Raw genomic sequence first — 22,960 nt, forward strand, 5'->3', positions numbered from 1 at the left:
AGTAATACAGCCCCCCAAGAAACAGGAAAAAAATCCTCCTCAAAGGAAAAAACCACATACCCCAAAACATGGAACGTCCCCTATAATAGGCAAAGCACAAGCTTCCTTTTGCACAACCTGTGCAGACATCTCAGTCACACGTGCACATATAAAGCAAGCAGGCACCAACCCAACTGGCAAAAAGATCACTTTCCCCTTTACTGAACAGTAGAATTACCACTGTTTCTAATCACCCGCAACTATTATGCTGCTATTCAGATGTGCAATGAGCCCTGTTTTGCTCTTGCTTATGATTTTTTGAAGAATGTGCAGGAGTCTTCAACTGGAAGGTGGGTGCTTTCAGGTTGTTTCTGTGTTGTACTTTGAATGCAACAGTAATAAGTTTGAACTAAAGGGGTTTTTATTCAGTGATAATGTGGACTTCTCTGTGAAGGACCTCTATGCTAAAGGATAATCAAGAATCTCTTTGCAGACTTCAGCCATCTGAAATGGAAAACAGAAGGGGAAATAAGAACTTACCATAATATTGCCACATGTAAAATTTGTTCATATCAAATTTTCCTCCGATGTGTTTCACCATATTTTTCTCCTAAATGTATTTTCAGATTACAGAAGAGATTGGAATATTGACCACTAATCAGCTGAAACTAAGGCTCCAAAATAATTTACTATGGCAGAGGTATTTGAACTTTAGATAATTCATAACTGTACATTTTAAACATATGTCGAATTGGTAAGAAATAGTACAATAACCTTTAGTATATTACCGTACGCGTATAATGTATTCTTTAAAATGTTTGACGTGTTGAGGGAAGAAGCCATTTCTCCCCACACGTTATAATAAATTGCATGACAAGATGTTATTTAGTCTACTGTCTGTACTCACTTTCTCAGGAGTAAGTCCCATTGAATTCAGTTGGGCTTACTTCTGAGCAGACATGTTTGCACATTGTTCTGCTAGGCCATAGTTTAACCTTACATGAAGAAAGTTAGGTGAATCCTATTTACAATTGCAATCCTACTCTTAGTAACTGGGGAGTAAGCCCTTTGAGTTCAACATGACTACCAAATGATGTTCTGTATTGCTCTAAAACTGGATTCTATGTATGCAAATGCTATCTAACTGTTTATTAATCTGTGCTCAGTTTCAGTTTCCTTTTCTTTGTAAAGCAGAAAAATAACCAGATTAAAGCTGTACAAAAATATGTGTTTTTCAGATGAAGTCTGCATATTTTTAAAAAATGAAATCCAAAGGAATCTTAAAAGATCATGCTATCAGAATTCCGCATAAGACTTGGATCTCTTGTTCCTCCTTCTAAGCTTCTATACAGTAGTATGCATCTACGGCTGCAATCCTATACCCACTTTTTGGGGAGTAAGTTCCACTAAGTAGAGTAGATAAACGTAGCATTTTGGTGTGTTTTTAACACATTCCTTTTGTTTGGTTTTCAGAGCTCTCAAAGTTGTAGCTTGCCAACAGAGGCAGCATCAGGTTCCATGATGATACATTCCTGCCCAGAAAGAATGTCTAATGATAGTCGGAGAATGGATGAGGTAAGAAGTTAGAAAGTTATACTTTCTCAAAGTGTAGAACATTTTGCAATTGACTGGGCTCTTGTAGAATGTCTTAAAACAGATGATGACTGTTGAACATGTGTGAAACAGGGAGCTGCTTAAGGGGAATATTGAGGGTGTGTTTTCTCTCTCTTTGTCTTTCCAGTTGCTTTATTTGTCTTTTCTTTTTTTAATTGTGCATATGGAATTATTAATGGGTCAGAGTGGTTGAATATATAAAGAAGGCTCATAACAAGATCTGAAGCCTTTAATTGGGATGAGCCTTTATGGAAGATGGGAGCTCAGGGAAATTAAGTGGGGCTAAAAACACACTTAATATTAATGTATTGAAATTAATAAAATATAAATTCAGGTAGGTAGCCGTGTTGGTCTGACACAGTTGAAATAAAGCTTGCACACGAAAGTTTATACCCAGAACAAACTTAGTTGGTCTCTAAGGTGCTACTGGACATTTAAATTTATTTTAATAAAATATAATTTCTATACAGTTTACTTTTACCCCATTTTTACAGTAAAGCAAGAAGTGTTTTTATGATATTGCTCAGTGAAGGAATTTGTTATCACAATTTGAGGAGGTGCTCTCAGTTATGACCAAATTGGATGCCATTGAAACTCATAAAATGTTGTGATGTGGGGTTCATACATTGTGGCACATTTGCTGCCTTAGGTATTTTGGCAGTGGTGTTTGGAAGTTGATGTTGAGTGAATAATTAGGAGAGAAGCAAATTAGAGAACAAGCAAGAAAAAGATGTATACTCTAGCATGAAGAAACTCACAATATTTTCCATTTTGTCTGACTTTAAGCAGGAGCAAGAAGAATGGGGAAAATTAAACAAGTTATTAAGGCAACATGGCTTAAAACCTGTGTACCTTGATAAACCTGGAACTGGCAGAAACATAGCAGGTAAAACATCTGTTTTAGAAAAGAAACTGTAAATCAGCCTTCAGTTGAATTTTTCACTTTTCTAATTGCTTTAAGATGTGAATTTTCAAGTGTCCACAGTGTCGTTCATATTATATGGCTGCAAGGGAAGTGTGCATGATCAGCTATGTTACTACAGCTATGTTACTTGGTTTAATCTACATACAAAATGTAGAAAATTAGTATGAACAAGGCAAATGTTAGAAGTCATGTATTTATTTTTTTGAGGATGCCTCCACCTGGCTCAAGCACTACGAAGTGTCAAAAGCAAACACGCTGCTTTCTTGTTTAAGCCATCTGGAGATGTAACCTACACTTACTGTTTTCCTACAGGCACCTCTGCCACAATGTGCCTTCTTCATTCCAGTGGCCTGTTTTGAGACATTTGTTATAAAATGTAGTATTTTTTAATGAGCTTCTCAAGGACTGCCTTATTCCATATGAACCTACCCAGACCCTGAGATCATCTTTTGAGGCTGTTCTTTGTGTGCTTCCTCCAGAGGGTGGCAACATGAGAACAGGCCTTCTCTGCAGTGGCTCCCCATTTGTGGAACGCTCTCCCCAGGGAGGTTCACCTGGGACCTTCATTATACACTTTAAGGCACCAGGCAAAAATATTCCTCTGCTGGGGGGGGGTGTTATTGGATTGTTTTTGTTTTTGTTTTGATTATGTATTCTGTGTTTTTATATCATGATTTTATCCTGTGAACCGCCCTGAGACCTGCGGGTATAGGGTGCTATACAAATTTAAGAAATAAATTAATAATAATAATAGTGACTTTTTAAAATAAAAAAAAACCTTTGCAGATAGGATTGTTATGGACAGACAGACTTCGCAAGCAATACGATATGCATTGAGATCATTAATGGAAGAAACAGAGCGTCAACGTAAAATAGTTCGTGGCTTGATAGAAGAAAATCGCCAAATTAGGTAATAACGTTTCTTAGAATTCTTCTGCGGCATCTACCAGGCTCGATGCAGAGAGTTCTGAACCAGCCTAGAGGCTGGAAGGGGACCATCTTCACCTCTGCTCTTTGCTAATCAGAGTTCTTCACTCTTGCCATGTTTTTCTTTACAATGGTAGAATTGTTGCAGGGAAGACTGGCAGGCTGCTCTTGAAAGCAGAATGTCATACTAGATCAGCCTTCTCCAACATGATGCCCTCCAGAGGCTGCTGTACAACAACTCCCATCATCCCTTACCCTTGGCTGTGCTGGCTGGTGCTCATGGGAGCTGTAATCTTAAGAGATCTGGAGGGTACAAAGTTGGGGAAAATCTGGACTAAATGCCCTGATCCACTATAGCAGTTTTTTCTTACTTCTGCTACATTGGCTTGTCAATTTTTCTGCTTCCTGGCTTTCACAAAGTCTTGCTCACAACTGTTCTGTTTGACTTGTTTTGTGGCTTAAAAATTCTGACCTGCCTGTTATGGCATTTTGGAAGCTGCTCCATGCATTCTTCTCATCCCTGCACAGGAATGCCAGGTATTGGGGGTTACATGATAGGTCAGGATTTGTCCCTGTGTCCATTCTCCAATGTGAATAGGTATGCCTTGTTCTTCAAAGAGCGAGGAAAGAACATGTGGCTTGTTTTTCATCAAGTCCAGTCTCCCAAACTGATGCTTCATTTTGGCTCATGTACTTACAGCATGTAAAAAGCAACAAAACAGAAAATCCTTCAGGAGAACTTGTTTATATTGTCTTTTAAATGCAGATTCTTTAATTCAGATTAAATACTTTAACCTGGAAAACTTTAATTCAGATTAAATTCACCGTGGTTTAGTGACTTGTAGTTTTCAATGAAGGAATTTCTTTATTTTCTATTTTTTAAAAATTTTTTTTAAAAAAGAGATGAACTACGTTTAGAACGAAGTCGGGCTTCTCGGCAGGAACAACGAGCCAATGAGCTAGACATCATTGTGGAAAATGTCAAACAGAAAATCTGTCAGCTGGAAGATAAGTCTATAGCTCATGCTTGTGAGCAGCAGAACCAAGTCAAGGAGCTTCAGAAAGATCAGCAAGCTTCACAGGTACTTAATTAGTAGAGATGTGGAATTCATAAGTTTATCATGTCAGGGGATTACTGATCACAGAATCGATACCATTGTACAGTATGTCATGGCAGAATGTTTTGACCTTATAGGTGATGCACTTTTAAAATGTACTTGCAAGAAAAAGAATAAAACGAGTTACCTCTTTTAAGAAAGTGGGAGACTTCTTTTAGAAAGGACAGAGCAAATGAATTCTGGCCTACCATTTACTTCCCTTCTTAGGCCTGTTCTGCCTTCTGTGATTCCCTTGTGTTCTGCTTGCAGGCAAAGAATCAGCAACAGATTGATAAGCTCCGAGAGCAAGAAGAGACTATTGCCCGTTTGGAAAAAGAGCTTAAAAAGATGGACATGGAGGAGGAGGAGCGTTTGGCTACACAGAAAAAAATATTCCGGCAGTTTTGCAAACAGGCTCCAAGAACTCACTTGGATCAGCAGTAAGTAATTCTGGATAATTTGTGAGAGCTTTGTGCAAATCTTAACATTTGCAAGTTAAGTATTTCTCACTGTAATCTGAAGCATGAGCTTACTTGGGAGTTGCAGAGGATTTCTGGCCATTCTTGGTAAGAACTTGGGTCCAAGTACTTTACCTGTACTTTGCAGGTATTTGGGACCAAGTACTTTACCTGTAGTGGTGATGTTGCTGCCACCTCTGTGGATGTTGTGTTGCCTTGCAGTGAATAAGGAGAGGCAGGACAATTTTGGTGGTGCCATTTAAAATCTTGTGTATTTTTATAGTCTATGAGTAGTATTCAACTAATTTTTACTTGGAGTAAACTCACTGAAATTAATAGATCTAGTTTAGTTACGGTCATTGCTTTACCCTGTCTACTCTGCGTAAAAATTAGTTGACTACCACCCTATATATTTAATAAATATACCCCCAAATTTTAATATTCAGGCTACACATGTACCATACTTTTAAAGAACATAACTTCTCCCAAATCATCCTGGGAGCTTTAGTTTATCTCTCACAGAGCTGCAATTCCCAGCACCCTTAACAGATTATAGTTCCCAGGCTTCTTTGAGGGAAGGCGTGTGTTTTAAACGTATGGTGTTTATGCAGCCTATTACCGTATTTTTCGCACCATAGGACGCACTTTTCCCCTCCTAAAAAGCAAGGGAAAATGTGTGTGCGTCCTATGGAGCGAATGCAGGCTTTCGCTGAAGCCTTGAGAGTGAGAGGGGTCGGTGCGCACCGACCCCTCTCGCTCTCCAGGCTTCAGGAAGCTATCCGCTAGCCGTGGGAGACCCAGCTCTCCCACGGCTAGCGGAGCGCTGCATTAATCCCGACGCTTGGGGCGTGCGGAGCTCAGCGCGCCCCAAGCTTCTGGGTGCCGGAAAGGTCTCCGCTAGCCCTGGGAGAGCCCCGCGACGTCGTGTGGCTCTCCCAGGGCTAGCGAAGCGCCGGGCTAATCCCGAAGCTTGGGGCGTGCGGAGCCCAGTGCGCCCCAAGCTTCTGGGTGCCGGCAAGGTCTCGCTAGCCCTGGGAGAGTCCCGCGACGTCGTGTGGCTCTCCCAGGGCTAGCGAAGCGCCGCGCTAATCCCGAAGCTTGGGGCGTGCGGAGCTCAGCGCGCCCCAAGCTTCTGGGTGCCGGCAAGGTCTCGCTAGCCCTGGGAGAGCCCCGCGACGTCGCGGGGCTCTCCCAGGGCTAGCGAAGCGCGCGCTAATCCCGAAGCTTGGGGCGTGCGGAGCTCAGCGCGCCCCAAGCTTCTGGGCGCCAGCAAGGTCTCCGCTAGCGCCCAGAAGCTTGGGGCGCGCTGAGCTCCGCACGCCCCAAGCTTCGGGATTAGCGCTCCGCTAGCCGTGTCTAGGCTGCGGATAGCAGCCTGCTTCCCGGAGTGTCGGGCGCCCTGAAAGCAGAGCTCCAGGCGCTTCGGGAACACATCCGCAGCGTGGGGAGCCTTGCAGGAATTCCCCACAGGGCTCCCCACGCTGCGGATAGCAGCCTGCTGCCTGGCGGGTGGGGCGCCCTGAAGCAGAGCGCCCCTCGCGCCAGGCATACATCCGCAGAGTGGGGAGCCTTGCAGGAGTTCCCCACAAGGCTCCCCACGCTGCGGATAGCAGCCTGCTGCCTGGCGGGTGGGGCGCCCTGAAGCAGAGCGCCCCTCGCGCCAGGCATACATCCGCAGAGTGGGGAGCCTTGCAGGAGTTCCCCACAAGGCTCCCCACGCTGCGGATAGCAGCCTGCTGCCTGGTGGGTGGGGCGCCCTGAAGCAGAGCGCCCCTCGCGCCAGGCAGACATCCGCAGAGTGGGGAGCCTTGCAGGAGTTCCCCACAGGGCTCCCCACGCTGCGGATAGCAGCCTGCTGCCTGGCGGGTGGGGCGCCCTGAAGCAGAGCACCCCGCCCGCCGGACAGACATCGGCCAGCCCCACAAGCTCGGGGGACAGCAGGGAGGCGCAGCGCCACTATCCCGCTGTTCCTCGACCTGGTTCGGTTTCCCTGACCTGCTTTTGGGGGGGAAATAAAGGGGAAATTTTTTTCCTTTATTTCCCCCCCAAAAAACTAGGTGCGTCCTATGGTCCGGTGCGTCCAATCGTGCGAAAAATACGTTACTCCAAAGAAGGTCCATAGGAAAAAAATCAGAACTACCACAGGGTGGCAGCAAAAGGAAGAAAATGTCTAATATCTCTAGCTTTATAACAAAGCTAGTTCCAAGCAGCAATACATTGACTTGTTATGTACTGTTAGTCTGAATTTTTTACAAAATTAGCTCACCTCATAGATCATTGTATGACAAATACTGTAAAATCCTGAAGAGTACAAATCATTCTGTAAAATCTGCAGTGGTGATGCTTTTTTGAGGAAAAAACCCTCTACTACCCAAACTTAGAATCATAGAATCATAGAGTTGGAATAGACCACAAGGGCCATCGAGTCCAACCCCCTGCCAAGCAGGAAACGGGGAGATCTGATGGAGATCTGATTTTAATGGAGATCTGATTTTGATGGAGATCTGATTTTGTGTGTTTCTTCCACTTATTTTTAGTAAACAAAACTAACATTACATGTTATGTAAGTATCTGAAAAGCTTTTCTAACTTGTCAGAAATAGTTAGAACTGAAATGTTTTTCTTGCTGGGGCAGGGGAATATTCAACAAAGATATCTTAGTTTAGTTTAAGTGTTTATATTAAAATAGAATCACAAGTACACACTGTGATAAATTTCTGAAGAGAGTTGTTGGAAGAGATGGAAAGAGTCTGAGACATTACTGTCGCCTGTTTTTTCTGTTCTAAGTGTCTTCTGTTTTTTGCCTACATCCTTTCAGGAAGTGTGGCCTCCTTCAGGGTCTGGGCCTTCCTCCCCCTCATCTGGGACTCAGGTCCCAGAGCTTCTGAAAAAGGATTGATTGCTAGGAGGGAAAACAAGTTACATATGCTTGCACTGCATAGGAATAGTTACTTGAAGACAAAAGTTAATTACAAGTTTATTTTAGATTTTCCCATATTAGATCCATTCCAGTTGCCCAATTGTATTCATTACGGTACTAATTGCTTGTATGTATTTTATTTTATAAAGAATTGTTCTTCTGAAGAATATATAGTAGTGGAATATATTTTGGAACATTTCGTATGATATAGCTTCATTGTCATCGTTATTGCTATAATAATAACATTTTGTTTATATACTAAAATTGGATTGCCACTCTTATGGTGTGTTTTCCCTTGTTTCTTTCTAGGATTTGTTCTTTAATTGACCATTATGAGTCTCAGATCAAGCAAGTGAGAAAAGAATTAAGGTAAGAAGAGAACTCATGTTAGGAGGAGTTTCATAATACGATAAAAAGATTAATAGGAAAAGTTGTCGATACAAAATAAGTGATTGGGTGGTGATGTATTGATGGCTGAATAGATCAGCTATTCAGGTTAGTCTTGCGGAATAGGTCTCACCTATCAAATGATTTCTAGTTTTGTAATTTTAGTATTTTTCACTGTAGTGGAACACATTTTAACTTGGATTTCCTTCCTAGGAGATATAACAGAGAGCCTGATCATACACAAGGAGAAGGGAAAAATGAGGAAGAATTCTTGAAGGACATAGATGCCACTCCAAATTACAGAGCCCTACTCATGGTAAGGCACAAGCAGGTACCCATGGATGTAGAAACTGTCCAACCTCTAGGGAGGAAGTTAAAGGTGTCCACTACAGGTTTATGCTGAAGACAAGATGCATGAGTGGCAGTCTTCCAATGACCTCCCCTTCCAGTAGCTGTTCCCAAGCTGTTTTCTACCTTGGAACAAATATTTCTTGGATGTCTGTCGCTCTCCCCCGGATGACTGCCAGATGGAGCGCTTCTGCAATGGGTGCAGCAGGGTTGCACTTGGTCAGTGGCGTAGCGTGGGTTGTCAGCACCCGGGGCAAGGCAAGTAATTTGCGCCCCCTAACCCTTGGATTTGCGCCCCCTAACCCTTGGATTTGCGCCCCCTAACCCGTGGATTTGCGCCCCCTAACCCGTGGATTTGCCCTAACCCCAGATGTTGCGCCCGGTGCGGCGGGCCCCCCCTGCCCCCCCACGCTACGCCACTGCACTTGGTGGCTGCATAGTATATAGCAGCTGATCGCTGGGGAATTTTGACAAAGGCTCCTATGCACATAGAGTTCCTCTGTGCAAGGGACAATCCTGCCCCCGCCCCCGATGTGGAGGAGCTGTTGTGTGTATGCCCCTTCTTGCGCTTATCAAACGTGTCCAGCAAGGCCACCAGGTTTCTTGGTGGGAGGGGAGATAGCCCATGCAGTCTTGTATAAAGGTTCCCATTGTTATCTTCTAAATCTACCCCCCCCCCAAAACCTGCCGAAGTTAATCCCTGGTTTGATTAAAAGAAAACTCAGTAGTTTGCATCGTCACTTCTGTTTGATTCTCAGCATATTGTGTGGAGATGGGCACCCTTCAGTCACCTGGTTACTGTTTGCACAGCATGGAACAGCCTCCAACCCAATGACTGACTGGCTGTTTAATTTTAAATATCAAATGTAATATTTGGCTTTTATCACCTAGTTTTATAATTTGAGATATTGTGAAAATGGTCATATACTTAAATTTGAATAGCTGGAATTTTAAACTTAAGAGTTCCTGATTCAAACCACAGTTCACCTGTAAGCTCCCTGGGTTACTATTTGAGGAAGTCAGTATTTCTCAACATTTTGTTGGTAAAGCCCCTTAGTATATAGCAATAGTACAGTATACTAGTGACTTATTTAGCCCACTTGTTGTGAAGACAATTGAGATAGGTTAGTGACATTATGAATGCTTATATGACAACATATTTATTATAAAAATCTTTGAAGTCTTTCCAGACTCAGATAATCGAAACAAAAGCCAGAAATGAACAGCTGTTACGTGAAAATACAAATCTCAGGAAAGAGATGGAAATCAGGTAAATAGTGTGAATGTTTTATAGGCTGTTAGGAAAGCATAGCTGCTTCACAATGTAATTATTTCTTTAATAGTAAAAGTGATCTATAGCCTTCTATTCAGAATAAATACCTTTCTGATGCAGCTTCAAATTAACTAAAAACAACAACAAAACATTGAAGCCACAATAACCACCATATGAAAAGTAATTGGGATTCTTCCCATTAGGTGGTTGCTGGCAGATGGCCCTGTGGGAGGTGAGAGAAATCTAGCTAGAGCTGGCTTTGAAGTTGTCTTTACCTGCCTGCCTCTCTCTGCTGGGATTCCTTCCCACTGGGCAGCTGTTGCCCTATGAGGGAGGTGAAAATCCCTCTGAAGCAGGCTCTGAAGCAGCAAGCAATCTTCCACAAATCTGGAAAAATCCAAAATATGCAACTGTCTCCATAGATACTACTTAGTGGTTGATGAGGGAGGGTGGCATGCTCTTCTGCTCACTTTAAAAATTATGATTCTCTAGAAATTCACTGGATATTTTTTTCCCCCTTTTAGACCAACTGTGCAAGAGTTAAAATTTTACAAACACCAAGTGAAGAAGCTGGAGAAAGCACTGAAGAATATCAAGTAACTAATTTCCATTAAGCATTAACAATAGACCTCTGTTTTGAAGATGGAGAAAGCAGGGGCCTTTTAGAAATAACCTTCTTCTGAAGGCAGGCAGACTTAAAAGAAAGCCAAAGAACAAAGGCACACAAGCTTTCACTGTAGTTCTAAAGATGGGCTGGTGGAAAGCAAAAGCCCTGTTGTGAACAACAGGAGCAAAAGCATGTCTCAGTACTATCCCTGGAGATTGTGGATGTGCTTGTAGACTCAATCATGGGATTGAGTTGGTGAAAGTTGGTGAGAACTGCAGGTTTCCCCAACAACCACTTACGCTAGTCTTCTACAGTCAAACCTTGGCTCCCCAGTGCTTCTATTTTGGAACATTCTGGTTCCTGAACGCCAAAAATCTGGAAGTAAATGCTCCAGTTTTCCAACGTTTTTTGGAAGCCAAATGTCCAACGTGGCTTCCGCTTGAGGGCAGGAGGCTCTTGCAGCCAGTCGGAAGCCACACTCAGTTGTCAAACATTTCAGAAGTGTTCTGCTTCTACACTTTTTGTGGTTGGGACAGTAATTTGTATGAAGCATTAAAACTGGGTTGAATTGTACATTTCAAACTAATTTAAATACATCTATTTCATTTTGTGTGCTGAATATTGCTGAAGCAAGAGAGGTTATAGAAGCATTTTTTGAAATATTTTCCCCCTTCTTGCTATAGTTCCTTTTTTCTTTTTTACCTGCAATATAGATCCCATGAGATTGATGAAGAAGAAAGCATGAAAGAAAACAGAGAATGTAAAAGTACTACAGGAGGGGTACTGCAGGAAACCTGCAGGAAATACTTGCAGGTAGGTGGGGTGCCGTTGCAGGAGCTATTAAAAATGCACTCATTTCCAAAATAAGGGTGTTTTTCCACCCTTATTACATGATGAGTTGTGGAGTGCCTCAAGCTCACATTCATACCACCTCTCCCCTTTCGTGTCTCCGAGATTTGAAGCTTTTGCTTCCAATTTTGAACTAGCTGCAGTTTTCCTTGACATTTGAACTTTGGAAACTTCAGTTTCATTTAACTGTAGCTAGAACAAACTAGGGCCAGACTTTGATTTCAGTTCTTGTTTTGTCTGCTCACTGGATATTTTTAAATACCCCCAGTCTCCTGTGAAAGCCAAGTCTTCTATTGTATTTTTAATATTAATTGGAGTGTGTATTTAGCACTGCAATAGTATCTGTCATAATTTCTGCTGTGTGGTTTTTCTGACAAGTATTTAACATTAAAGGTGTTGTCCAGCATTGACGCTATTATAAGAAGCCCAAGAAGAGCTCCGTTGGTCACGCATTTGCAGCGGAAAGGGTTGCCGCAAAGCTGCCCCAAAGGGGATGAGCAGGAATGTGGATTTGAGCACCTTCCTCTTACAGTTGAGATGTGGGCTGACCAGCTAATGGCCCTAAAGGTACGGATGGTCTTTGATTTCAATCTTTCTTTCTCTAGCTAGCTAGCTCTTCAGATGTGTGCCTTGTGCATTTTCCAGAGATAATAGTCTTCAACTTAATTTCAAACTAATTATCCTGATAAGCTGACCCCTTCTTCTGAGAGGAGCAAAAGAGAGGAATGTCAGCCTTTTCATTTTTAACAAATGTCATTGAAGATTTGTGTGTTGTTTAATTATTATTTGGTCCATTTAAAATTCACAGTACAAACACATTGAGCTCTGACCATTAAATAGCAATTGCACATGCTCATATTCTGGCCATTCGAGTTACTCCTGATAGTTTTCCTGAGAGTTAAAATCCTTCTAGCTGCCATTTCTCCTTTGGGAAGAACATACTAACAGCTCTCTGTTTTCAGCTACAGGATAAATGGCTTTGGAGGAAATTTTAATTAGAAAAATGGTACTTTGGGGAGGTCAGATATCTCCCCGTACTCCCCCAGCCCTGTGGTCCTAATCTGATCTCCATCTGCTCAAGCAGCTGTTTTTTAACTTTTAGAACAAAAAAAATGTGATTCTGATTTGGCTGTCTCACACAAAACACAAGGATCACTTTCAGACAGGCAGAGCAATCCGAACCTCCCTTATGCTGGACTGGGTGGAGACTGTATTAAGTAGAGGGGTTGCTCTACCCAGCTGCCCTGGCAAATATCACCAGTGCTGACTTCCACTTGCTGGTGGGTTCCCTGCTGGCATGATCCAGCAAAAAGCCCCAAAACACAGTGCTCTGGTAGTGGGGCTACGCCAGCCCTGAATCGGCTGGATCCCAGGCAGTTCACCCAATGACATCAGGTCTGGTCATCTTGTCCCCCACCTTCTGAACTGCACAAAGCCTCACAAGCGAGAGAGGGGAGTGTGGATTGTGCACAAAATATGTTAAGTAAAGCAGGAACTGTGATGGCTTCTAATAATAATTTCTTGCTCTTTCAAGACTTTGCATAGGTCCCTGAAAAAATTGTTTCTGCAACTAGTGCCTTGGTGTATGGTCACGATGCAGGATAACAGTGAATATATTAGAGTTGAAGACCTTCAGCTCATGGTAGATGAAATCTCTGAAGAAGTAGTAAATAAAGAAAAGGTAATTTTGTTCCAGAGTTATGTCTTTTCATAGTTCTAGTATGAAATTCATTTATTTGCATGTGCTAGTATTGAGCCCTGTATTTATTTTATTTTACAATTATTAATATGCCGCCTTTCGTTGTAAAAGATAGCAAGGCATTTTCAGAATAAAACCAAGAAAATATAAACCACAACTTCCAGAGTTCAGGAAAGATACTATTTAAAAAAAAAATCTGGTACAAATATTCAGATAAGATACAGGACGCACTTCCATTAATGCAGTAGAAAATTTGGGTCCTCATTCAATTTTGCTTCAAAGAATCACTTTGGCTGTGTTAGGGTTTTTTAATTACCTCATTCCTGATTCTGCTTATAAAAACCAACCAATTAATTCCTTTAAAATCTTATAAAACCCCTTGCACTTAGTGTAACTGTTTAGTTAGATAAGACTTCTATGTTTTGAGGAAGACATCTTCAATATTTCTGTATGCATTCTCAGCCAAGATTTAAAACTACTTTATCCTCCGTCCCCCTTTTTGTCTTGCATCCTACAGAGAAGTTGCGTGCCTTCACAAGAAGCTTTGTATGCAATGGTGTCTCACTTTCAAAAGCTCTTTGATGTGAAATCTATTAATGGAATTTATCCTCGCATGAATGAAGTTTATACAAAACTTGGCGAAATGATCAATGCTATGAGAAACCTCTGTGATCTTTTAGAACTAGGTATGGATAATCTTTACCTTCCTCCGATGTGCATCCCTCAGCTTGGGATGCAATAATAATAAATAATAAATGCAGGGTGCCATAATAATTGCTAAAACGTAATTTCAAATAAATACGATTTAGAATCCCAGATTTTCTGGTTTTTGATGTTTTTGCTTTGGTTAGTGGTGGGAAATGATTTCCATGTCTAAAATATGGACTTTGCAAAAGACCATTGAAAGTCAGCCTCATACTTTTTAGACCTGCTTTAGATTGATTTTTTTAAAAACTCCCTAACTTGTAGTCACTACCCTAATGATTATGTAAAAATGTTGCTTCCACCCTCCCAGTTACAAGGTATTCTATGCTGTTTTGCAGAAGGACCATAGGTTATACTTGATATGATATGATATTTTAATTTATGGTTTTCTCTTTTAAAAAAGTGTGCATTTGTGATTAGAACTGGTACACTAGGTGCCTTGGTGATTGCCAAATAGAACACACTGCATTTTGCTTACTTCAGAAAATCCTTAAATACCACTATAATTATAATAAACTTTTTTGTTATAATGTATTGTCTCTTAATTTCACTGTGTCTCTAGCTCTTAAACAATGTGTCTTTTTATCTTAAAGACAATTTGCTCTTGTTTGCTTGGGACATCTACCTTGATATGTATCATTGATTGTCAGGATCAAGAAGAGTATTGTCTGGCTTCTGTGTGGGTGTCTGTTGTACTTTCCCAGATCTGCTCTTTGTGTTCAGTATCTCACAAAGCTTGGTTCTTCCCTCCTGTCCCCCGGTATCCTTATCGTAATTGCTTTTAAAAACAATCTGTATCAGGAATGGAACCTCGAGGATCATTCCACATTTAGTATGGGTATTTGTGTTGGCAGTCACTTCCAGTGAGATTGCTCCTTGGTTTGTGTGTGATGTTCTTGAAATGGATGTTTTCTTCCCAGATACTTCTGCCCCACCCAGTGTCCTGGTCAACAGGGTTGGAAAGCTATGCAGTCTGATTAATGAGAATGTGTCCCAGCAGGTTGAGCAGCTGCTGGGCACCCCTGACATCCAAAGGTATGCAAGCCCTTGATAAATCACAGTAGTAACTCTTGAATGATGCATTTAGATCCATATTGCTATAGTCAATCTCAGTATTTCATTCAATAGATCGGCTCTCAAAACCCGCAACGTCCTTTTGAACCCTCTGGAATAACCCCTCAGGCTTAGTGGTTTGGAAGACTAAGTGCATGTAACTAAAACGACACTTCTTTATTCTGTTTGCTTCTACCTCTGCTTTCCTTGTGTCAGTTTCTGTATTGTGAGCCCAGCAGGTCCTGGTAAGGCACCATTTACCTGGATGGTGGTACCCAATAGTTGGCTATTCTAAGAAAGTATTTTATTGGTCATCTCCATGCAGCTATGGTGCAACCCATTCTGGGTGGAATCAGGCTTTGGCAAGTCTTCCGCTGCTGTGTCAAATGACCTTTGTCAATCTGGTGCTCCATGTTGGCTGGGGCTGATGGGCGTTTTAGTCTACTGTACCATGCTGGCAAAGGCTGCTGTAGAAGACCCTCACAGCCTTTTTACACAAGCCCTGCTTTTGCAGTTAAATGAGGTAGAGGGTCCCCTGACAATTAAGTCCAGTCACAAACAATTCTGGGGTTGCGGCGCTCATCTCGCTTTACTGGCCGAGGGCACCGGCGTTTGTCTGCAGACAGTTTTTCTGGGTCATGTGGCCAGCGTGACTAGGCCGCTTCTGGCAAAACCAGAGCAGCGCACGGAAATGCCCTTTACCTTCCCACTGGAGAGGTACCTATTTATCTACTTGCACTTGATGTGCTTTTGAACTGCTAGGCTGGCAGGAGCTGGGACCGAGCAACAAGAGCTCACGCCGTTGCGGGAATTCGAACCACCGACCTTCCAATCAGCAAGCCTAAGAGGCACAGTGGTTTAACCCACAGCAACACCCTGTGGCAATTGAGGAAGTACATATATAGTGACATCATAAAAGTAGTTATAGAGCATTCCATAATGGGACCTCATTTAATCTAATCCTAGGACTAAGAATCATGTTTAGGGGTTTTCTTTGGGGGTGGGGTGGGGTGGGGAAGCACTGTGACCCTCTCAATAGAATAGCTGCAATGATAGATGATCTCAAGCTCCATCGATGAGTGATATTATTTCTGTTACCTTTTGATTTGTAATCTGAAGTTAATACTGCTTCCCCAGCCCATTGTGACTTGGCTTCTGCATGAGATCAGACTTAAGTTTTAATAAACCATGGACTGCACAACTTTGTTGGTCACTTGGAGTATCCGTGACACACTTCTTTTGTGGAAATTCCTTAAACTATAGCCTTTCCCTGCTGTTGTGGCAAAGCAGGGGTGAGGAAACTTTAGGGGAGAAGCTGCATCACGCCAGTTGAAAGCTGTTGGAGTGTAGTCTCATAGTTGGTGTGGCCAGAGAGAGGGCCCCTGCCCCATGGAAACAGACATCCTATTATTGCTGACTACCCTATTTAAAAAGGAGAGAGAAGCAGTGCACAGCTTTGGTATCATTTGTTTTCTTAGAGGCTAGATAAGTGTTCTCATGTTTCAGCAGTACTGCAAGGCAGCAGTTAAGCACCTACACTCCTAGCTGCTAAGGATGCAAATAGCATAGCTCTGCCAATTTACACTATTCGAATTGCTGGCTACATGTAGCCATATACCCCATAGAGTAATTGCAAGGGAAGAGAATCATATTTGGCCCCAGTTTCAAGGTAAAGCACATCTGTAAGCAGAGATGTAGCCTGAAGTAATAGTGTGAGTATTGTGTTAGAAACAGGTGACCCTAGATGTATCTTATCAAGGATAATTCTTATAAGGAGAATTTTGAAACTTGGAATATGAAGAGCTGGGAGGAAGGAAGCACAGATTTCAATGGGTGAGTTTTTGAAATGAAAACTGCAGGAAAATGAATGTGGCACAATTGATTTTTTTTCCAGCATTGTCGACGAGTTAAAAGAACATGATAACTTTTTCCAAGCATTTGAAAGTCTTATTGAAGACTTGCTTCATATTCTAGGTAAGGGATTTCTGCAACTTGTATCTTCCTGGTTCCCCAGAATCAGAATAGACATAGGCAGGCATTCTGTTATTTATTATCTATACTAATAATAAGTGCTTGATGGAATGTTTCTCTGCTGTGTTTTCTGGTTCCTCAATCGCTACTGTCCTCTACCTTTTCTAGTTTTAGGCATTTGTACACGTATCCCTATACCCGCAAATGTACATTTTACTCCCCCCCACACACCTAAAGTATACAAGAGCATGCTTACTAGCTACTTAGTTGTCATGTTTCCCAGTATGCAAAATTTAGGACCTTGCCTTTTGAGAGGGAGACAAAATCATTTCCCATTTGGGTTTTCCCATTTTTAATCCTAAAGTCTTGCACAAGACCTCAGTATTTTTTAAAAAACACCCAAGCCCTATTTATGTAGTGCTATTATAGTCTATTGTATCCCCCCCTTTTTATTTTTACTAGAATGGAGATCTCCATATCCTCTTTTGAAATAGACAGGTGGGTAACATTTGGGTTGCTGAAAACAAAATGGCTAGGTACTTATTTGGCTGAGGTGCGAACAGAAGTAGGGGCAAGGCAATAGATCACTCACCAAAACACAAGAAGTGACAAACCACCCACTGAAAAAATGCTGTAAGGAACATCCATGTCATCAGTAGCTGGGTGTATACAACAATTTTACACTTAAAATAAAACATAAATTTTATATTAAGTGGGCAGGGGAAGCAGGCTAGCATTTTGATGCCACAATAAACTCCTGTTGGGAAGTGCCTCTTGCCAGACATGTGGGAGACTTCAGCTTTATCCAGTTATACAGCCTGCCCTTTCTGAGGAGACACAGCCAGAGTTTATTACTTTGCACAAAGTTACTGTCATCTAGATTTCCACTGTAATAAGTACTGCATATAACAATCACTTTTCTCATTTCAGAGGTCAGAAATCTGACAGATATAGTACCTGCTGTGCAGAAGCTGAAATGGAAAGCCTGATGATTATGTAAGCCATGTCTCAACTTAATACTTACCTACCTCTCTCTGTGTGTATAGCTGTTGAATAAAAGGTTTTAACTATTGAAATTTTGATATTCACACATAATGGTCCAAGGGATTTTTCTCTCTCCAAAAAGTCACAATACCACAGTGTTTAAGTTTCTTTATTAAAATCAGTTTTGTACTCAGTTTAATTTCAGAAAACACATGCATCTTTGGCATAATAAATATAATTTAAGATTGTAGGGGTTCAGAATGCACTTTGGTTGTGAACCAGAAGACTGTAGCTGCAAAAGAGTTTTCCAGTCATCCCTGCACTGGCTAAAAAAAAAGCTGGCACTGAAGTAACAGTCATCACACACATACCCCCTGCTGCCTCCATCTCAGGAAGAGGGGTGGAGGGCAAATAGTGACATATTCTTATCAAAACAGTATATAATCAGTGTGCAAGTTTTATATAGCCCTCTGTTATTACGGAAGGTTCCTGAGGTCTCTGCTTCTCAATCAAATATACTCAGAGGTGGTGGTCTTTAAGTACCACCTGTTTCATTCAGCAATCGCCAAGAAGGGGCTTTGCCTCTCTGCCAGAGCTCCAGGTGAGGTGTGCTAGCACTGTACTGCACTACAACCTGGAAGCATTTCCTAGACTGAAGACCCAATGCATGCCACAGGCGTGCATAGGAATGTTCATTTTAACTGTGTATTATTGCCAGCAGTACTGCCATCACAAGTGACCGCAGAACTATTGCCAAAACAGTGCATCTTGAATAAATATTTTATAGAAGTGTATTAAACAATGTGATGAAGATAAATAAAAAATTACAAAGCTATTTTGTAATTAAAAAGTTAAAAATATACATATGTACACTTGCTTCAGCTGTTCATCAGGCAACAGGTATCAACTTTGGGGCTGTCCGTTTCTTGTCAGCTGATACCTACAGAAGAAAGAACAGAATTGCATTACAAAATTTGCTGGGCAGACACCTAGTAAGGTTAGACTAGAGTTGATCCCTTTTAGGAAGAAGTTTTGTTCTAAAAACAACAGCAATCCATAACAATTGTAGGAACTGTGCAGGCATTCAAAGTACCATATATAGTAGGGCATCAAAAGGTTATAACTAAAACCTATATAACTTTTTTTTTGTTATGTTCTTATAACCTGCAAATGTAAACATACCATTGAGAGAAGCCCCTGACTAAGTCTTCCTTCGACAAGTCAATCAGCACCTTCAAAACAAACAAACAAATTAAAAATTAAAATAGATATTTCAAATAACTTGCTTGAATATTTTCGTTAACTGTCTGAATTACAGATAAATGGTTCAAAAATAAGTAGAGATGATTACCAGGCATAGAACCTGCAAGCAAGTTTTTATTGAGTTATAACCATCCTTGGAATGCAGGTGTCCTCTTTAATACAGAGAGGATGTTGTGACAGCACCAGAATTTTGAATATAGCAGCAAATGCTTGATTAGTTGGGTACAGGAGATTTCTCTCTTAAGAACACAATAGAAATTGTGAGAAAGGGGGTATCATGGCACAACTGGAAGTATATTTAATCTTTCTGCCATGCAATCAATTTCACCAGCTTATTTGCCCTCGTGGTCTTAACTTTTGAAAGCAGCGCCATACCTTTCCAAGCTCCTTCCTTTCATGTGAAATAAATCGCCGTCTGTTTTTCACTGCAATGTCTAAGGCTCGTTTCTTGATGTCTTCCAGAGTGTCAAAAAATTCAAACCTAGAAGTAGAGACAGGAAATGCGTATATGCTGAATAGGCACGGAACACAGTACGACGAAGAGGTTAAAGCTTCTGATAAGCAATACATTCTTAGCCTCCAAATGTTTGCATCATTGAGATTAGATGAATGGATGAGACAGTTTGACCACACAATCAAGTGGTATATAAATTTTATGAAAAACTAAATAACCATTCCCCTCACTGGTCTTTGCACAGTGGGAATCATGATTTTTAAAAATGTTTTAATGATATTTAAAAATAGATAACAATTACAAAAGCATTATGTTTTCTGAAGCCCAGGTTGATCTGAAACCACCTTCATCCTCTATTTCAGAAAGCACAATTAGGGGGTATGGTACTAGAATCCCAGATTTCCACTTTTTACCCACAAACTGAAACATTAAGACTCTGTGTGTGTGTGTGTGTGCGCGCGTGTGTGTGTACACACTGCTACCTTTGACCCTTCTGGGCACTTCATGCAAAACAGAAAGATCACTCCATTTCAGAGGCACTCAGTCATCTGATGGAAGTGGACCATCTCCTTGTTACCTCTAAACCAGGTGTGCAGAACCTATGGCTTTTCACTTGCTGGACTCCCAAGGCCCATTAGTCCCAGGCAGCGTGGTCAGGGGTGCTGGGAAATGTAGTTCAGCAACAGCTGGAGGGCTAAAGGTTCCCCATCTCAACTCTAGACAGATGACCTTTTCCTGCTGAGTGTGCTGTAATCTCATGCTCAGAGCTGAAGATACCCAGCTGCTCAGGGGCCATGGACATAGCTCAGTCTGTACAGTGACAGTCTTCTGACAAAAGCCTAAGGCAGATCAATTTATCCTCTGCTTTCAGCACACGTTGCTTACCCATTAAGCATTCAGGATCATGAAAGCAAGCCTTTCTCAGAAGAGGGAAGCTGATATACAGAGGAGGGTTCATATTTTCTCTGTTCGAGCTGAGCAGCCTTGCTTTAATATTAGATGACAGAGGTCATTTGGTTTGGATCCTAATGAGGTTTCCACTTGTAGGAATGTTTTTAAATGATGCAGTTTTAATTATGTGCAGGATAGAAATACATTTTTCAGATTCTTTGTGCTCTCTCGCAGATCTGCTCTGGAGGGTTAAAGGGGATCCCTCTAGAGCAGCAGGAGAGGGAGCTGGGAGAAGTAAAATTTGCCTTATTCCTGAAATAATCCTCTGCTGAATCCCAGTCCTGCCCATGAATGAAAGTAGCCCTTCTGTTCACAGATGGCTAGCTGGGATCCAAGCCAGGGTCAGATTAATGTTCACTTAAAAATTGTGATGTGCAGGATTTTGGAGACATGCTACTCCTCTTCACACGTAAAGACACAAAATAACAAAATTCTGGTTATTTCAGATACTGTATACACAGGTTCTATATACCACATCAGAAGATCTACAAATCAGGTAAATTTTTAAAAGCACCTTCCTAAAGCAGATGTAACAAAAGCTTTGAAAAAGTGAGCAAAACCAAAGAGGGAAACAAGATATAAGAAACTGCTCTTCACTTACAAAATTTTCACCCAAACGATGACAGACTGCCACATCCAGTTCTCCCAGTACAGGCATTGCTTTAGCCAATGACATATTTAAAGGCTTGGGTGCAACTGCATATTTCTGACAAATAAATAGCAGGTAAAACACACAGGGTCTTGACAAGAAAATTCCTTCCAGGTTTTACTTACTTTTCATCGTAGTGAGGATTCAGAGTTCTTTTCTTGACAGTAGTTCTTCTTCGCATTACCCATCTTTTGTCTGGGAGTAAGTAGATGCGGACATAGGGATGTGCTCCTTGCTGAGAGCAGGGCGTTAAATTCCTTTTGGGAAATGAGATACCATCCTTAGGATTAACAGGTGGAAAAAATGCTTATCTATGGTGTGTTAGGATTGTGCATATGGGTGTGCCCACACTTGTTTTTCCTGCATCTGAAGAAGTTGTAAGAAAAGCAGATTAAGAAGTAAGAGGAATCTGTGCCTCCCAACCTTTTCTGTAGATAGGGCTGCTGCCAATACAGTGCTTGAAGCCAGGCAGTTATTGGGCACAGCCAGGCTTGTCACTTCAGTACAAAGCATGCGTTCTACAATAAAGACCCATTACCAAATGAAGTGGCTGGACCTGGGCGGGCGGGGCGGGGTCAATGGGTGGCAGACTGGTAAGACAGCCAGCAAGACAATGTTCGTAGCTGCATGTGATCCACTCCATATTAGAAGGATGTAACAGGATGTTTGAAAATGTGAGCACACCTATGTAGCACATCCTGGTTGTGTCTGCAGCAGAAAATTGTGCATACCAAAATTCAAGCCCTAAACAATATCAATCACAGAAGACAAAGAGAAACAGCTCTCTCAGGTGTTACCTGCATGCATTGACCAGCACGATAAGAGACTGCCGTAGGGATGCATAGCGCACAGTGAGGTGAATCTCTCCCAGGGGCATTCCATCATAAAGTGTCCCACTGCAAGATAATGAATTACATTTAAAAAAACAAACAAGCAAAACCTCCTCCAGAAGCTGAACACATGCTGCACAACTAAGATCCCTACTAACTTACACTAGTATATCTCATCCCCATAAGCTAAACCAACTATAAGCCGTTCCCAAGAGAAGGAAGGAAGATGTATTTGATTCCAGCATCTCTTGGGGTCCATTTCACCTTGAGGTATGTTCTGAAAACTATTCAAATCAGAAAAAACACTGTCACAGTAGTATAGATGCTAAACATGAAGTACAAAGAGCCTTCCATCAAAGAGACCTGGAATCCCAGCAGAAAGTAGAAGGTAGGTCAGCTGCCCAGGAGCAGCTACAGGCATCTAACCTGAGGGCTGTGACTTTATTTCTATGGGGTCTGTGTGCCGACAGCTAGCCTTTCCAAGCCCTTTAAGGCTTGCCCACACTTCCGCTTGCCCTGTGCCTAGAAAGCATGGTCTGAGAGGTTTTCCATTTGTTCTGCCACTTTCCCCAGGAAAACCCACTCTTTACTGTGGAATTGGAGCAAATGTCGATTTGCGAAAAACCCAACTGATGTTTAATCCAATTCCGCAGGAAAGAGTTGGTTTCTCCCAGGGAAAGTGGCGAGACAAGTGGAAGTGCATCCCTTCCTTTCCTGCTGCACTTAAGCAAACTTCACTGAACTTATAACACATGTGTAGCTCTGATCTAAATGCATATCTTGAGAAATAAAAGCCTCCCACAGATTTGAGTGATTCCAGAGGGAATTCTAATTAGGTCACTGAAGTATTGAAGATAGGCCATTGGTGACAAGTTTTTGTTTTTGTTATTTCTTTAACTTCCTGGATTTTCCTGGGAATGGGCTGACATTCTGACAATGTTGTGGGTGCTGCAAAAGTTTTGCATGAGGCACCCCGGTGTCACAAACACACCTTTATCTTGGAACATGCTTAGAGAAT

General features: G+C 41.7%; 2 protein-coding genes across 9 annotated transcripts in view; one reads left to right on the top strand and one right to left on the bottom strand.

Moving 5' to 3' along the window:
* Positions 1–17,887, top strand: part of CEP70 (centrosomal protein 70) — a 21,697-nt gene extending 3,810 nt beyond the window's left edge. For 2 of the 8 annotated variants that reach the window (XM_077935234.1, XM_077935222.1), the window contains exons 2-19: positions 606–679; positions 1,218–1,333; positions 1,453–1,554; positions 2,380–2,479; positions 3,305–3,428; positions 4,347–4,527; positions 4,813–4,982; positions 8,229–8,288; positions 8,520–8,622; positions 9,836–9,924; positions 10,452–10,523; positions 11,248–11,347; positions 11,777–11,950; positions 12,918–13,064; positions 13,600–13,768; positions 14,708–14,822; positions 16,735–16,814; positions 17,742–17,887. In XM_077935234.1, coding sequence (XP_077791360.1) covers positions 1,498–1,554; positions 2,380–2,479; positions 3,305–3,428; positions 4,347–4,527; positions 4,813–4,982; positions 8,229–8,288; positions 8,520–8,622; positions 9,836–9,924; positions 10,452–10,523; positions 11,248–11,347; positions 11,777–11,950; positions 12,918–13,064; positions 13,600–13,768; positions 14,708–14,822; positions 16,735–16,814; positions 17,742–17,800 — 1,800 coding nt within the window. In that variant the 5' untranslated portion in view covers positions 606–679; positions 1,218–1,333; positions 1,453–1,497 and the 3' untranslated portion in view covers positions 17,801–17,887. Of the gene's footprint in view, positions 1–605; positions 680–1,217; positions 1,334–1,354; positions 1,376–1,452; positions 1,555–2,379; positions 2,480–3,304; positions 3,429–4,346; positions 4,528–4,812; positions 4,983–8,228; positions 8,289–8,519; positions 8,623–9,835; positions 9,925–10,451; positions 10,524–11,247; positions 11,348–11,776; positions 11,951–12,917; positions 13,065–13,599; positions 13,769–14,707; positions 14,823–16,734; positions 16,815–17,741 lie in introns of those variants that run through there. The other 6 variants (XM_077935202.1, XM_028744021.2, XM_077935236.1 and 3 more) reach the window with 5 other exon arrangements.
* A 61-nt stretch (positions 17,888–17,948) lies between these two features.
* Positions 17,949–22,960, bottom strand: part of ESYT3 (extended synaptotagmin 3) — a 42,637-nt gene continuing 37,625 nt past the window's right edge. The window contains exons 19-23 of the mRNA XM_028743983.2: positions 21,910–22,008; positions 21,238–21,369; positions 19,434–19,539; positions 18,978–19,027; positions 17,949–18,735 (exon numbers count right to left, since the gene is read on the bottom strand). Of these exons, the coding sequence (XP_028599816.2) occupies positions 18,699–18,735; positions 18,978–19,027; positions 19,434–19,539; positions 21,238–21,369; positions 21,910–22,008 (424 nt within the window). The 3' untranslated portion in view covers positions 17,949–18,698. The remainder of the gene's footprint in view (positions 18,736–18,977; positions 19,028–19,433; positions 19,540–21,237; positions 21,370–21,909; positions 22,009–22,960) is intronic.

Source organism: Podarcis muralis, chromosome 1 (assembly GCF_964188315.1).
Source record: "Podarcis muralis chromosome 1, rPodMur119.hap1.1, whole genome shotgun sequence".
NCBI lineage: Eukaryota > Metazoa > Chordata > Lepidosauria > Squamata > Lacertidae > Podarcis > Podarcis muralis.